This window comes from Mastomys coucha, unplaced genomic scaffold (genome assembly GCF_008632895.1).
Source record: "Mastomys coucha isolate ucsf_1 unplaced genomic scaffold, UCSF_Mcou_1 pScaffold3, whole genome shotgun sequence".
Taxonomy (NCBI): domain Eukaryota; kingdom Metazoa; phylum Chordata; class Mammalia; order Rodentia; family Muridae; genus Mastomys; species Mastomys coucha.
Window position 1 is genome coordinate 50,201,002 of NW_022196909.1, and position 15,995 is coordinate 50,216,996.

Below are 15,995 nucleotides of genomic sequence, written 5' to 3' on the forward strand. Positions count from 1 at the left end.
GGAGGATCTAGACTCAATCCTCACAGTTCCCACAAGGTGGCTCACAATGTCTGTAACTTCAGCCCCATGAGCTCTGAAGCCCCCTTCTGACCTGTGAGAACTCCAGACGTATGTGTGGTGCATACTCATGCATGCAGGTGCAAAACACTCACACACATAAAATAACAAAACAAGTAAAGTCTAAAAAAATTTTTTTTACAAATCTTACAAACTTGAAGACAGGGGAGGTAGGACTGCACATTCCTGTCATCCTAGCCTTGGGAGGAGGAGGCAGGAGGATTGTAAGTTTGAGGACAGTCTCATAGTGAGTCTCAGTCTTAACCCACCCCAACTTGGACCCCCAAGAGAAAACCAGACAGTACAGGAAACAAACAAACTAAAGAAATGAAACAAAATAAAAAGAAGGCAATATAACACATGTTGGGACTCATTAGCTCCTGGCGCTTTGTTACAGGAAGGAGCTATGGGGAGTTATTACATCATGTCACAAGCCTGGGAAATAAACCTGTTTTTCAGATTAAGGGCTTCATCTAGAAGCAGCTCCTTAGATGGGGGAGCTTTTGCACTGCAGGACCTCCAGCTTGTCAGCATCCAGGTGAATAGATGGGGATATATAAATGGAAGGTGCTGGACTGAATGATCTAGATCCAGAAGAAGTGGCGTTGCTGAGTGAGACCCTGAAGACAGCATCCTAGGGCTTACAGGACAGAGTAGGGCTGACAACTAGGGGTAAGGAAAGGGCAGGGAGTACCCAGAAGTAGCCAGGTGAACACCCAGTTCCTCTGGGACTTTGAAGTGACACCTGTTGCCACAGACCGAATCAAAAATGAGGGTGGATTGGGCAGATCCATTGTCTCTATAACCACTGTCCCAGACCGTTTCTGTTGTCCTCCACCCGACCAACAGGATAAAGCCTGCTAGCTTGGGGCCTGGCAGAAACGGGAGCTGAGCAAGATGCAGAGCTGTGCAGGAGGGAGCAGAGCTCCCCTGGGCTTGCTCCTGATCTGTCTGTGTCTGCCAGGTATGGAGGGTACTGGGGTCCTTGGGAACAGGAATTAAGGGGGAAGATAAAGTGCACATTTTTAGAAGGGTGTGCACTTAGGTCCCCGAGGGAAGTGGGAAGTGCTAGTACAGAAAGGGGCTTTCAGCAAAGGGGCCAGGGAGTCGAAGCGATAGCTGGTACCAAATCTGACCCACCGGCTGCTTTATCTTCCGTTTCCTTCAGGCCTCTTTGCACGGAGCACTGGGGCACCAGAGGAGAAAGTCTCCCCACGTTCGAGACAACCTTCCTTCACCAGCCTCCTTAGCTCTGGACAGCCTCAACCCAAGCCAGACCCTGTGAATAATGAGTTACTAGGGGTCCTTCCGAGGATCAGCGAATCTTCACAAGATGGCGCTCTACCTGAGGGGCCCAGCGGGTCTCCCTTCTGGGGGGCGCCCCCCATGGAGTCCTGGCCCTCAGAAGACCCTCAGCAAGGGATGGCTGCTGCTGCTGCTGCTGTTGCTGAGGACCAGTTAGAGCAAGTGCTGCCAGAAGCTCTGCCATACCTTTCCAGAGGAGATTCTCTGCCTGAGGCTTTCTCTGCACCCGCTGAGGCAGAAGCCTTAGTCAGGAGCCCATTCTGGTTTCTCGTCCCCAAGCTTCTGCCTGGTTTATCTGGGAGGATCCTAAGGCCTGGAACATCCTGGGGAAGTGGAGGGGCTGGAACTGGGTGGGGAATAAGGCCCATGCCATATCCTTCTGGAATATGGGGTAGCAACAGTTTAGTATCAGGTACTGGCTTGATGGGTAAGGTTCGGTACCCAGTAGGGAGCTGGGGGGGAAATGTTCGGTACCCAGTAGGGAGCTGGGGAGGAAATGTTCGGTACCCAGTAGGGAGCTGGGGGGGAAATAGTTGGTACCCAATAGGGAGCTGGGGAGGTAATGGTTGGTATCCAGGAGGGAGCTGGGGGGGAAATGTTCGGTACCCAGTAGGGAGCTGGGGGGGAAATGCTCGGTACCCAGTAGGGAGCTGGGGGGGAAAGGTTCGGTACCCAGTAGGGAACTGGGGAGCTAATGGTCAGAATAGGCTTCCCCCGGGAGTCAGACCTCCTGGCTCTGGCTCTTCTGGAAGCATCCCCTAATCTCTCAGCTGGTTTGCAGCGGGGGAGGGGGAGCGGGGGCGGTAGGGGTGGGTGTGGGTGTTAGAGCTCAGCAAAAGCATGCTCAGTTGGGCCTGGTCACGTGGTTTCTCCTTCTCTTTCCATTTTTAAAGCCTCCCCTGTCGACCTGAGCTGGTCACCAATAAATACAAGCAGTTCTTGAATTTGGTTTCTCTCTGCATCATTGTTTCCGGGTATAACGGTGGGGCACCTGGGCCCTCCTCTTTTCTAACCATCCCTGTGGCTCTCTAGGGCCCCCTCCCTGTACACGCCACCTTGTCCCTATCTTTGCGGGGAGAAAGATCAAAGCCCAGGAATTTGAGGGTGAGCCCACTCCATGTTTTTGCCCCTGTCCAGGTGGGAAGGACCGTAGGAAGAGTTGAAAGTTCACCTGTTGCAGGAGGGAGGGAGGGAGCCAGGAGGTGCACCAAGCAGGCAACAGGCCAGGAGGGACAAATGCCTTTCCATTCACAGAACCCAGGGCCAAGGGAGGTCACGTGGCCTACACTTTCTTTTATTCCCCGATGGTCAAACTTCTTAGAAACAGAGGGTGCGTCCATCTCCTCCCTCGCACGCACCACTTAGCACTTTATGCGCAGAGTCACAGACTTTGAACATTTGCCCAATAAGCAGCAGCCTTGATAAAGGAGGAGAGAAAAGAGAAGGCTGGGCTAGCAGCCCCACTGCGGCTTCGCCCGCTTTGTTCTCACCGGCTCACACAGCCCCTTCCTTTGGTTGAGCTGTGGTCTCTCCCTCCACCCTCTGGTTTCCCAAGGAGCTCAGCATCCTGGCACAGGATGGGAGTGAGGGCAGCAGGAGTGGATCTATAGATGTGAAGACAAAAGTCAGCCTGGACACACATGACTGCATTTCTTCCACTGTACTGGCTCTCAGTGGTCCAGGTGTGTGTACCAACCATCTGTACGGCCTGGCATCACCCCAGATTGGGAGACTGGGCAATTTGTAGGAGAGGAACAAGTGAACCCAAGGAATGGGAGTGGAGCGTGCTGTCCTGGTGTCTATGGTGAGAATTCCGTGTTCTGACATTTCCTCATAAGCCGTGTTTCCCCTAACCAAACACACGTCTCTGTCTCCTCAACCTCCTCACACTCTTCTCTCCCCTCCTTGGACTCTTGATTTTCCTCAGTTCTCCTAAAGAGGAGGGGACTGTTTTTAGCTTCTCTTTCCCACAGGCCCAAGGTCATATCAGGCTTGCAAGCTCATTTCTCTCTCTAGTTGTTCATGCTACAGTCACTCCTATGTGCATTAAAAAAAAAAAAAAGATTTATCTAATGTATGTGGGTACACTGTTGCTCTCTTCAGAGGGCATCGGATCCCATTACAGATGATTGTGAGCCGCCATGTGGTTGCTAAGAATTGAACTCAGGACCTCTGGAAGAACAGTCAGTGCACTTAACCGCTGAGCCACCTAGATGCATTTTTAAGTTATGTGTCCATCTCACAGACCCGTTATGATTCTACCAGTGAGATAAGGGACTTGTGGGTTTACTGTCGGGCTTCCAGAATAGTGTCTGGATGAGGGCAAGCGCTCAACAAACACCAAATGAGTAGACAAATCCTTTCGCTGCCTGTCTGCCTGCCTGTCAGTCTACCCATCCATCCATCCACCCATCCGTCCATCCATCCATCCATCCATCCGTACACCATCTATCCACACACTTACCCACTCATCTAGCCACAGCCCTGACTGGGGTGATCCCCACAGGCCCATGTTTTTCAGCTTGGTCTCCAGCCTAGCATCCTTAGGAGGCATAGGAAGCTTTAAGAGGCAGGGCCTACAGGGGAGGACATTGGATCACTGAAGAGAGGTGGTGTTAAATGAGGCCACAGGACTCTGGTCTCTTTTCCTCTTTGCTCCCTGGTTTTCTATAAGATGGGTGGTTTATTTTGATAGTGTGCTCCTCCTTCCTGATGAGCTGTCTCTCGCCACAGCCCCCCAAGCAACAGGGTCAACCGTGAGCTCAGACAAGACTCTTCTCTGTACGTTGACTGTCTCAGGTGAGTTACGATAGCTCCTCCCAGCACCAAGTCTCCAGGCTTCTCTCTCTTCTATCCAATCCTTCAACCACTGGGCTGTGCGGAGTCTTCTCTGAATGACTGCCACGTCCCTCCCAGAGCCTCCTGAGTGCAAGGTTCTGCACGTCTCACCATGTCATCCTTGTTATTACCTGTGACAAAAGTACTTTAAGTTTTGTTTTGCTTTGTTTTGAACCAACAGAGAAACAGAGTCAGGGATATGAAGCAACGCACACAGTCAGGGATGACAGAGACCGTGACTCCAAGCTCATCCACCCAGGGAGTGTTCAGGCACAGTGCAATTAGCAGAAATACCGGCTAATTTTTTTACCATGTGTGCTACATCGTGGACAAGGTGTGTATACGAATCCTTCCAACTAATCTTCTCACCCCCCTCCCCAGAAGGTGTGGCAGTGCCCCTTGTGCAGGGGATACTGAGCCCCAGACAGGCTGGGTGAGGGCTTGCACACAGACAACCCTGAGCGTGGGGTGAAGCTTGCCTAGGCAGGTGCTGTCGATGGCTCTCAGCAGCTGGCGATGCAATGGTGGAGGGCTCCGAGTGCTGATCAAAAAAAGAGAGCAAGATTTATTTTTGTGTATCTGAGTGTGTATACACTTCGTCTTGTGCACCACGAGTATGCAGTACCCAAGGAGGCCAGAAGAGGGTGTCGGATCCCCTGGAGGTAGAGTTTATTTGGCTTATGCTTCCACATCTCAGCCCATCACTGAGGGGAGTCAGGGCAGGGACTGAAGCAGAGACCGTGGAGGAGTGCTGCTCACTAGCTTGTGCTCCCTGGCTCGCTCAGCTTGATTTCGTACACTACCCAGGACCACCTGGTTGGGGTGGTACCTCCCACAGTGGGCTGGGCCTACCCACATCAATCATTAATCAATAAGATGCCCCATAGACTTGCCTACTTGCCAATCTGTGAACACACCCAAACTCCCTGAGCTGTATACTTTAAATGGGACCCAGAGATCCTGTTATCCACCCGCCTTCCCCAATCCTTCATGACCAATAAAAGCCCGATATGACCTTGGGCCTGTGGGAAAGAGAAGCTAAAAACAGTCCCCTCCTCTTTCCATAGAACTGAGGAAAATCAAGAGTCCAAGGAGGGGAGAGAAGAGTGTGAGGAGGTTGAGGAGACAGAGACGTGTGTTTGGTTAGGGGAAACATGGCTTATGAGGAAATGTCAGAACACGGAATTCTCACCATAGACACCAGGACAGCACACTCCACTCCCATTCCTTGGGTTCACCTGTTCCTCTCCTACAAGTTGCCCAGTCTCCCAATCTGGGGTGATGCCAGGCCATACAGATGTACGTGGCCTGTACCCTGACAAACATTCCTGAGGGTCTTGTGAGAACATTCCAGGGTTTTTTGTTTTGGTTTGGTTTGGTTTGGTTTGGTTTTTTGATTTTTTTTTTTGTTGTTGTTGTTCCAAGCTTCTCGAAAGAAAAAAAGGAGGGGCTGGTGAGATGGCTCAACGGGTAAGAGCCCTGACTGCTCTTCTGAAGGTTGTAAGTTCAAATCCCAGCAACCACATGGTGGCTCACAACCACCCATAATGAAATCTGATACCCTCTTCTGTGTTACTCATTTATAATAATAAATAAATCTAAAAAAAAAAAAAAAAAAAAAAAAAAAAAAGAAAAGAAAAAAATGACACTGTCGACCGGCAGATGGAAGCGGATATGAGGTGTCCTCCCAGCTGAGGAAGAGGAACAAAGATAGACGGCTGGTCTAAAGAGAGACAACTCCAATCCCAGACTACTGGCTCTCTATTGACTTGAAAGAAGCAGGTGATAACGGATGAAAATAGCCTGGCTGGAGAAAGAGCTACTAACCGTGTGGGCTAGTTAGTGACTCTTGTCACCTCTGTGCCCATTGCCTTGCTGTGTCTCCGTGGCGTTCAAAGCATCCGCCGCTGGTCTCAGCGACCTGACACTGGCTATCTGGGCCGCAGCTCCTTTTACCTGTAAGAAGGGAGTCACTAGACAGTCGTAATGCTGTTGGGGACCTGAGGTAGCCTGGTGACGTTCAGCTCACAGTCTGTGTAGGGTGGAGAGAGTGAGGGCATCTCACATTGAAGGTGGCACCACACGGAGAAGACGATGCTTTCCATTGGAGGTGGCCTCTCCTTGAGAGAGGAGGCCAGTGTGCAGACCAAGGCGTACAAGACAGGTTTGGAATGCAGTGAGATCTTACTGCTACCTGCCCAGGCCCCCTGAGGGCGGCCCCCGCCCAGGCCCCGTCAGAATCGCCCAGGTCCCAGGCTACCTCCCTGTGAATTGGTCTATCTGAAGCATTTCATGTAAGTAAGATTAAATAAAAATTATTATTATTATTATTATTATTATTATTATTATTATTGAGATAGGATCTTGCCCCACAGACAAACTAGGATGACCTTGAACTTGTGATGCTGTTCCCGTCTCTGTCTTCCCCGGTGTAGGATTACAGGTTAGTATTGAAGGCCTGCGCCACCATGAAAGGCTATCATAGAATACTTTAGATACAAGGCTTTCACATAGATTTTTAATAGCTTGCAATTTCCGGGCAGTGGTGGCGCACGCCTTTAATCCTAGCACTTGGGAGGCAGAGGCAGGAGGATCTCTGAGTTTGAGGCCAGCCTGGTCTACAGAGTGAGTTCCAGGACAGCCAGGGCTATACAGAGAAACCCTGTCTCGAAAACACAAAAAGCAAACAAACAAACAAACAAAAAAATAGCTTGCAATCGACTTTCTTGAGCTAATAAAAAATATTTTAGCATCTCCCTTGGGCAAGATGGGTAAGGGCTCTTGCTGTCGGTCCTGACGCCCTGAGTTCAATCCCCAGGACCAATATGGTGGAGGAAGGGGGCTGATTCCTGAAAGTATTGTCCTCCACACATGTGATGTAGTGCATGCATGTATACACACACACACACACACACACACACACACACACACACACACACAACTCTTACACTACTAATAGCGTGAAAATATTTTTTTAAAGATGTATTTATTTATCTTATGTATATGGGTATCACTGTAGCTGTCTTCAGACACAGCAGAAGAGGGCATCAGATCTCATTACGGGTGGTTGTGAGCCACCATGTGGTTGCTGGGATTTGAACTCAGTACCTTCAGAAAAGCAGTCATTGCTCTGACCTGCCGAGCCATCTCACCAGCTCCAGACATCTTTTTAAAAAAGATTTTGTTGGGGGCTGGCGAGATGGCTCATCGGTTAAGAGCACTGACTGTTCTTCCAAAGGTCCTGAGTTCAAATCCCAGCAACCACATGGTGGCTCACAACCATCCATAATGAGATCTGACGCCCTCTTCTGGAGTGTCTGAAGACAGCTACTGTGTACTTACATATAATAAATAAATAAATCTTTAAAAAAAAAAAAAGATTTTGTTAGATTTGTTTATTTTATGTGTATGAGTATCTTGTGAACCACACCATGGCTGAAGTCAAGAAGAGCTCCATTCAGTCGTGAGCTACCATGTGGGTGCTGGGAATTGAACCTGAGTCCTCTGCAAAAGCCTCCAGTGCTCCTAACCACAGAGCCACCTCTCCAGCCTTTGCTGGGGGGGCCTCATTTCAATGAAAGTCCACGCTAAAAGAAGGGCTACTTGCAGTCTTGCAATTCTCTGTAGGTCTCTTCTCTACTTACGGAACTTAACTACCCCTGGGATTACAACACACAATTAACAGGGAAGACAGACTCTGCCAGGTCCTTTACTGTTCATGTCCTTTACTCTCTTCATTCTGAAGGCTACACTTTTTATTGTAGGGGTGATAGATACTATGTGACCTTTGTATGAGCAGTGCCCGGCTACACTTTTTATTGTAGGGGTGATAGATACTATGTGACCTTTGTATGAGCAGTGCCCGGTGAGGATCAGGGGCTTCCGCAGCCTCTGCAAGTTCCATTCCTGCTGCTCAGATTCTTTGCTTACATGTCCCCACTTGAACAATGGCAGACTCTTGCAGACCAGTTGTTCTTTCTGGAACTTTCTTTGGCGTTCTTGAAAACGTCTTTGCTTTCTGGAGACAACAGAACATTCCGGTCCTGTCCTGATGTTCCCTGACTGGTAAAACCAGCTTCACATTCTAAGGCATATTCTCTCTTTCTCTCCCTTTCACTCCCTCTCTCTTCCTCCCTCTCTTACCCTCTCTCCTTCTCTCCCGTTCTCTTTCCTTCTTTCTCCCTCTCTCCCCCTTCCTTCTCTCTCCCTCTCTCTCCTCTTTTCTATCTCCCTCTCTCCTCCTCTCTGTCTGTCTCTCTCTCCCTCTTTCCCCCTCTCTCTCCCTCTCTCTCCTCTTTTCTATCTCCCTCTCTCCCCTTCTTTTTTCCTCTCTCCCTCTCCCCCTCTCTCTTTCCTTCTTTCCCTTTTTCTTTTCCTCTCTCTTTCTCCCTCTTTCCCCATCCCTATTCCTCCCTCCCTCCCAGCCTCTCTCCCCTCTCTTTTTAAGATTTATCTTTAGTTCAGACTTAACTTATACATAAAAGAAAATGAACTTTTATTTTACGTGTTTGAGTGTTTGGCCTGTGTGTACTGCACGCTGTGCCTGGTGCCCACTGAGGTCAGAAGAGAGCACAAACAAGACTCTGAAAGTGGACGTACTGGTGGTTGTGAGCCACCGGTGGGTGCTGGGAACTGAAACCCTGTCCTCTGCAGGAGCAGCCATCCTAACTGAGCCATCTCTCTGGCCCCATGAGACCTCCATCTCCTTAAGTGGAGACTGGGACTTGAACCACAGACAATGTGCTGGCATCAGATGAGAGTTGGTGGTAAGATGCTTTTCTCCTGGGAAACAAGGTTGTAGCCCGGTGACAGAGCCCTTGCCTACCATGCATGGGGCCTTGAGTTTGGTCTCCATCATTGGAAATAAAAAGAGCTAATCAATTCATCTGTTGACTACCTTTAAGGCAGGCAAATGATAGCAAGTTACAGAATTTGTTGAGTTATAAACATTGTATCTTACTAAATTTTTTTGTTTTTGTTTTTGAGGCATCTATCACATAGTCCAGGCTGGCCTTCTACTAGCTGTGTAGCTGGGAATAACCTGGAACTCTTGTCCTCCTGCCTCTACTTCCCAATGCTCATTTAAGTATGTATGTTTGTATGTGTGTATGTATATATAATTTCATATAAAATGTAATATATAATGTTTAATGTGTAATATGTGATATATAATATTATATATAATATGTAATAAATGCTATTATATGTAATATATAATATACTATATAATATATAAATAATATATAATTCTTTAGTGTCTCTCTATATATACATATATATATACATATATGTGTGTGTGTGTGTGTGTGTTTAAAATTTTTGCCAGGCATGATTGTGTACACCTTTAATACTAGCACTTGGGAGACATGGGCAGGTGGATCTCTATGAGTTCTAGGCCAGCCAATGCTACATAATGAGACTTTGTCTTAAAAACAATTTTTTTTTGGAGCTGCCGAGATGGCTCAGTGGCTAAGAGCACTGACTGCTCTTCCAAAGGTCCTGAGTTCAAATCCCAGCAACCACATGGTGGCTCACAACCACCTGTAACAAGATCTGACACCCTCTTCTGGTGCATCTGAAGTCAGCTACAGTATCCTTCCTTATGATAATAAAGAGATCTTTGTAAAACAACAACAACAACAATTTTTTTTAAAAAAAAATTTGTATATGTATGTATGCTTGTGTCTTTATGTAGCAACTGACCTGGTGCCCTCTGCACCCCAAATTCTCCAATGGTGAGCTGTCTTCCCAGCCCACATTTACCCTTTGGAACACCAAAGGGGCTGGCAGGGAGGAAGTGTAGATGAGCAAGGAGGGAGAACTGGAGGCTTTCAGGGGCTTCAGTAAGGAAAGGGCACTCACTGTGTGCACCTGGGACAACAGAGATGCCTGAAGCTTGGCACTGCGTGCATTCGGGACAACAGAGATGCCTGAAGCTTGGCACTGCGTGCATTCGGGACAACAGAGATGCCTGAAGCTTGGCACTGTGTGCACTCAGGACAACAGAGATGCCTGAAGCTTGGCACTGCGTGCACTCAGGACAACAGAGATGCCTGAAGCTTGGCACTGTGTGCACTCGGGACAACAGAGATGCCTGAAGCCTGCCAGGGGCCGACGCTAGCGGGGTGAGAGTCACCGAAGGAAGTGACTCCTCAGATGTTTCTATAGGGCCTGGCCTGGCCCAGCGCGCACACGAGGGAGGTGCCTTAGTTTAATTATTAAATTTGTTTCCTGTTTATGCCCTTCTTTCTCACATGGGGATCCTCGTGGCCTCCTGCCTGGTACTTAGTCAGTCTCCTAATTGTCTCGTATGGGCAGGCTCTGACACCTCTGAGCCAGGCACCCAGATCATCACTCCATAAAGGCTGGCTGGAGCACACACTAGAGGTTGGTCCTGTGTAGCCACCGATGCTCTGGGCTGGGCTGGGCTGATTTTGCTCCTTACCCTCATCTTAGGTAGGCACAGCTGTGAGGCATGAGACTGAAAATGTTTGCTGAGCCAAATAAGTTCATAAATGCTGCAGGCACCCGCCCACTGACCTGCCTGCTGACCTACCAAATGACCTGCCTTTAAAGCCGGGGTGACTGTGCACCCTGCTCTTCCCACCCACCCACCTCTACCTCTGTCTAGTGAATAGTCCATTCACCCACTAGATTCTAGTTCCAGAGGGTGCTCACAAAATCTGGGGAGCCGTCAGGGGTAGACAGATGGGAAAGGGGAGGCGGTGTGCTTGCTTCAGAGGAAAACTAAAACTGAACTGTCTGGGGTGCTTTAAAAAGTCTTAGAGCTGGTAAGATGGTCTGTGGGTCAGGTGGTGCCTCTCAGGCATGGCAACCTGAGTTTGATCTCCAGCACGTGCATTGAAAAGCTGGGTGTAGGGCTGGAGAGGTGGCTCAGCCGTTGAGAGCACTGGCTGTTGTTGCCAAGGGAACCTCAGTTTGGTTTCTAGCACCAACACGGCAGTCTACAACCATCCTTAACTTCAGTTCCAGGAGATCCAATGCCCTTTTCTTTCTTTCTTTCTTTCTTTCTTTCTTTCTTTCTTTCTTTCTTTCTTTCTTTTTTTTAAAAAATATCTTTTTTTAAAAATTTATTATTATTATTATTATTATATAAGTACACTGCAGCTGTCTTCAGACACACCAGAAGAGGGCATCAGATCTCATTATGGGTGGTTGTGAGCCACCATGTGGTTGCTGGGATTTGAACTCATGACCTTTGGAAGAGCAGTTGGTGCTTTTACCCGCTGAGCCATCTCACCAGCCCTCTTTCTTTCTTTCTTTCTTTCTTTCTTTCTTTCTTTCTTTCTTTCTTTCTTTTTTCCGAGACAGGGTTTCTCTGTGTAGTCCTGGCTGTCCTGGTACTCATTCTGTAGACCAGGCTGGCCTCGAACTCAGAACTCAGAAATCCGCCTGCCTCTGCCTCCCAAGTGCTGGGATTAAAGCTGTATGCCACCAGCGCCCAGCCCAATGCCCTTTTCTAACCTCCACGGGTGCCAGGCATGAACATAGTGCACATACATGCATGCCTTCGTACACATAAAATAAAAATAATAAATATTTTTTAAAGATTTATTTATTATATTTATATGAGTGTGCTGTAGCTGTTTTTTTTTTTAAATAAGATTTATTTATTTTATGTGAGTACATCGCTGTCTTTAGACACACCAGAAAAAGGCATCAGATCCTATTACAGATGGTTGTGAGCCACCATGTAGTTGCTAGGAATATGAACTCAGGACCTCTGGAAGAGCAGTCAGGGCTCTTAACCGCTGAACCATCTCTCCAGCCCCAGTAATAAATATTTTTTAAAAGCTGGGTGTGATGGAGAATGGAGACCGGAGAGAAGGAGACAATGGGGGGTCTCTGGGGCTCACTAGCTGGCTAGCCTGCTCCAGGTCCCAGTGAGAGACTCCTCTGTCTCAGAATACAAAATAGATGAATAGTACTTGAGGCTTGAGGTTGCCCTCTGACCTTCACGCTGCACACGCATGCGAATATTAATTTAAATAGTTTTGCTGAGACTTCAAATAACTACTGACCAAATGAGAGCAAGGGTTGGCCCGTGTCCTCAGCTATGGGTAGGCTGGAGGGAGCACACAATGAACAGCAAGTAGAACAAAGGCATCCAGACCCCAGGGTGGCCCCGCCCCCTCATGCTAACCAGAGGCTTGAAGGTAGGGAGGGGCAGAGAGTTCCAGGGAACTGGCGTCCGTACACGGGCAGCCCCTGTCTCCGCTCTCTTGTGAGAGTCCATTCACTAGGGTTCCGGTGCTTTCTCTGGCGGGGGAAGTTCTCCGGGACTTTTTGACTTCTTTGTTCTCTTCCAAGGACCATGCAGAGCGACTTACAACGAGACCAGAACAACTAAACAGACAAGTCCGTGCATCTGCAGGTGACTCACAGACGAACGTCCTGACCCCCGGTCACCTCCCCACGTTCATGCTGCCGTTCTCATGACACTGAATAATTACAGCTCTGGCTAATGTAACTAATGGGCCCGGCATAAGCTTCCTCCACCTCAGTTTCCTTATCTGTGAAATGGGGATGGTCAGAGCTCCCAACAGCAATCCGGCTGTTGGGATGAAGCCACCCAGTACTAACGCGGAAGATGCTTAGCACCGCGTCCCACTGGCTTTCGATGTTAAAGCAAGCCTGGGCTTTACTATGACCTGGTTGGAATGTCCCCCAAAGATCCACCCCTCCTGACTTTACTTCCTGGTCATCATTGGGAGGCCTGGTGGGCAGTTGGCCTTCCCTAGGTAGCTGGCACAATGGACAAGAACATTTTACCTTGGTAGCTAAGTGGCCAGGTACCGTAGACCCAGCAACAATCTGGGTGTTCTGGAACTGAGTGTCTGGGGATGGCGCCACGGCTCTGCCGGGACAGGCTTGCTCATACAGTGTAGCCCTTAGGCTTTAGAATGCAAACTCATACGTGATGAGTGAGGTTTCCAGGGGAGAGAAGGAAAAGAGCCGGCGCTAAGGAGCCAAGTCTCAAGGCAGCAGGACCCAGAGCACGCAAGGGTCCAAGCAGGCATGGACACTCTTGTCGCTGTTGGTTGGTGGCTGATGGGACAAGATGCCACCACTTTTATTTTGTAGAGCAGGAGTAGATCTCATCCTCCCTCCCCCCAGATATGAAATGGTGAGTCGCGGGACACTTAGCGTCATTGCCAAGGCTACAATCATTAATTTTTCTCACTACAATTCGGTACATACTTTTAAAAAAAGAAAAAGGCGCTTGTCATTCCAAGTTTTGCCACTAGAGGGCAGGCTCCACCCGCAGAAGATGGCCCCGTGGTGCCCAAAGCCTGCCCTCTAGTGGTGAACTATGAAATAACAGTTGCCAATAGAGAGTACTGCTTCTCTGTGACTCTGGGTTTCTGTCAGCCGTGCTTAATTTTGACATTCTGGTAAGGCTAGTGCTGGATGAGTTTCTTGGTCTTCTTTTTGATGACGTTGGGCTTTCCCAGACGGTCTGAGAGAAGCTAGGATGCCCTGCAGGAGATGGCAGCCACTGTGTAGGTTGTACCAGGGAAGCTCACAAAAAAGTTTTATCTTATATAATGTTCTCTCTCTCTCTCAGATTTATTTTATTTATTTTATGTATATGAGTACACTGTAGCTGTACAGATGGCTGTGAGCTATCATGTGTGTGGCTGCTGGGAATTGAACTTCGGCCCATCTCTCCCTGGCCCCTCTCAAATCGGTGTAATTCACTGTAGCTGTCTTCAGATGCACCAGAAGAGGGCATCAGGTCTCATTACGGGTGATTGTGAGCCACCATGTGGTTGCTGGAATCCTAACTCAGGACCTTCGGAAGAGCAGTCAGTGCTCTTACCCGCTGAGCCATCTCACCAGCCCTATAATGTTCTCTTAAAAAACAAAAACAAAAAGAAACAGCTATGCATTACTTTAGTTTGTAAAAGTTGTATGGGAAATCCAAGGCAAGTAAGGTTGACTTTTTGTTTTTGTTTGTTTTGTTTTTGTTTTTCAAGACAGGGTTTCTCTGTGTAGCCCTGGCTGTCCTGGAACTCACTCTGTAGACCAGGCTGGCCTTGAACTCTCAGAGATCCTCCTGCCTCTGCCTCCTGAGTGCTGAGTGTGCCGCCATGCCCAGCAGTTGATTTTTATATTGCTCTCTCAAAGGCAGGTTAAACCAACAGCTTGAGCTCACAGTAGGACAGCAGCCTTAGTTCTCCCGTGACCTCAAGGTGCATTATTAACTCTGGCTGTGAGGTCCAGCAAAAACTCCTGTCTGTTAGAATGTGAGAGACATTTTCAGAATACTGCATCGCCACAACCGTGTGAGCCCCAGGGATCAAATTCAGATAATCGGACTTGGCAGCAGGCACCTTTACACATCGAACCATCTTGCCAGTTCCTTAACTACTTAAGTTTTGTTTTGAAGTCATTTCTTAGTTTGTTAACAGGTGTCTGACACATTTTCTAATAATGTTAGTATGGGGCTTAAACCTTTTCACCTGTGTTCTTGTTTGGATGAGAAAATTTTAAACTATTTATCTATCGTGTGTGTGTGTGTGTGTGTGTGTGTGTGTGTGTGTGTCATAGGACAGTAAAAATACTGAAGAAATTGGGTTTCTCCTTTCACATGTGGGTTCTGGGGATCAAACATAAGCTCTGAGGTTTAGCAGCAAGCTCCCGTACCTGCTGAGCCATCATAGATACCCACCTGAGAAATGTTTATGCCATCCTGAGTTTCTAAGTATGTAAAACAGGTCTTTTTTTTAAAAAAACAGGTCTTTAAAATCAAACATTTGTTGATAGTAACAAATCTCTCTCTCTCTCTCTCTCTCTGTGTGTGTGTGTATACATATGTATATATATATATGTGTGTGTATAATTTTATTTTTTGAGACAGGGTTTCTCTGTGTAGCTCTGACTGTCCTGGAACTCACTCTGTAAACCCAGGCTGGCCTCGAACTCACAGAGATCCTCCTGCCTCTGCCTCCCAAGTGCTGGGATTAAAAACCAGTGCCACCCCCACTTGGCTTCACAAATGTATCTTAAAAGAATTGTTTGGTACATGTAATTTCACTCTTTATTTATTTACTAAGAAGAAATAGCAATTTTGCATATTAGATGGATGTGGTTGGTTTTGTCTAACATCATTTGGAGATATACTAATTTGAAACTTATATGCTGAGGAATGATAAGGAAACATTAAATCTTTTTTTTTTTTTTTTGATTTTCGAGACAGGGTTTCTCTGTGTAGTCCTGACTGTCCTGGAACTCACTCTGTAGACAAGGCTGGCCTCGAGCTCAGAAATCCGCCTGCCTCTGCCTCCCAAGTGCTGGGATAAAAGGCGTGCGTCACCACTGCCCGGCTGGAAATATTAAATCTTTGTTTACCAGCATTTAATTATCATGCTCTGTAAGAGTAGAAAATGTCTCCACAGTAAAAACGCTGCAGTTGGTCATTTTAAAAGGCCTAGAATTGAGCCTCGTCTTTTGGGCAGCGTTTGTGGGTGTGGCGGGTTGCACGTGTCTGGTATGTTCACAGTCAAGGCTGTCACGGAGCTGCAGCAGGAAGCTCAGGCTAGACACAATGCAGATTCGTTACATCCTTGATTTTGAGTAACAGGAAAAATGAAGACTCAAGTTGAAAAAAAAAAAACATTAAATAAAACACATTCTTCCAGGTTGTGATAGTGGTGGAGGTGGGAGCCATGGCCATATGAGCCTTTAATATCCCAGCACTCGGGAGGCAGAGGCAGAGGCAGAGGCAGAGGCAGGGGCAGGGGCAGGGGCAGGGGCAGAGGCAGAGGCAG

At 47.9% G+C, this 15,995-nt stretch overlaps 2 protein-coding genes across 4 annotated transcripts in view; both read left to right on the forward strand.

The window, feature by feature from the left end:
• LOC116074627 (H-2 class I histocompatibility antigen, D-37 alpha chain-like) overlaps positions 1–15,995 on the forward strand; it is a 714,163-nt gene that overhangs the window by 198,501 nt on the left and 499,667 nt on the right. The window lies entirely within an intron of this gene.
• CUNH6orf15 (chromosome unknown C6orf15 homolog) lies at positions 955–2,124 on the forward strand. The gene is made up of 2 exons (XM_031347362.1): positions 955–1,021; positions 1,226–2,124. The coding sequence occupies exons 1-2, from the start codon at positions 955–957 to the stop codon at positions 2,122–2,124; spliced, it is 966 nt and encodes a 321-aa protein (XP_031203222.1).

What these genes read in the sequence shown, in the direction of transcription:
- CUNH6orf15 (XM_031347362.1), top strand. Translation starts at nt 955, where the DNA reads ATGCAGAGCTGTGCAGGAGGGAGCAGAGCTCCCCTGGGCTTGCTCCTG. An exon ending in GATCTGTCTGTGTCTGCCAG is followed by an intron (nt 1,022 to 1,225) that starts GTATGGAGGGTA and finishes CGTTTCCTTCAG; the next exon opens with GCCTCTTTGCACGGAGCACT.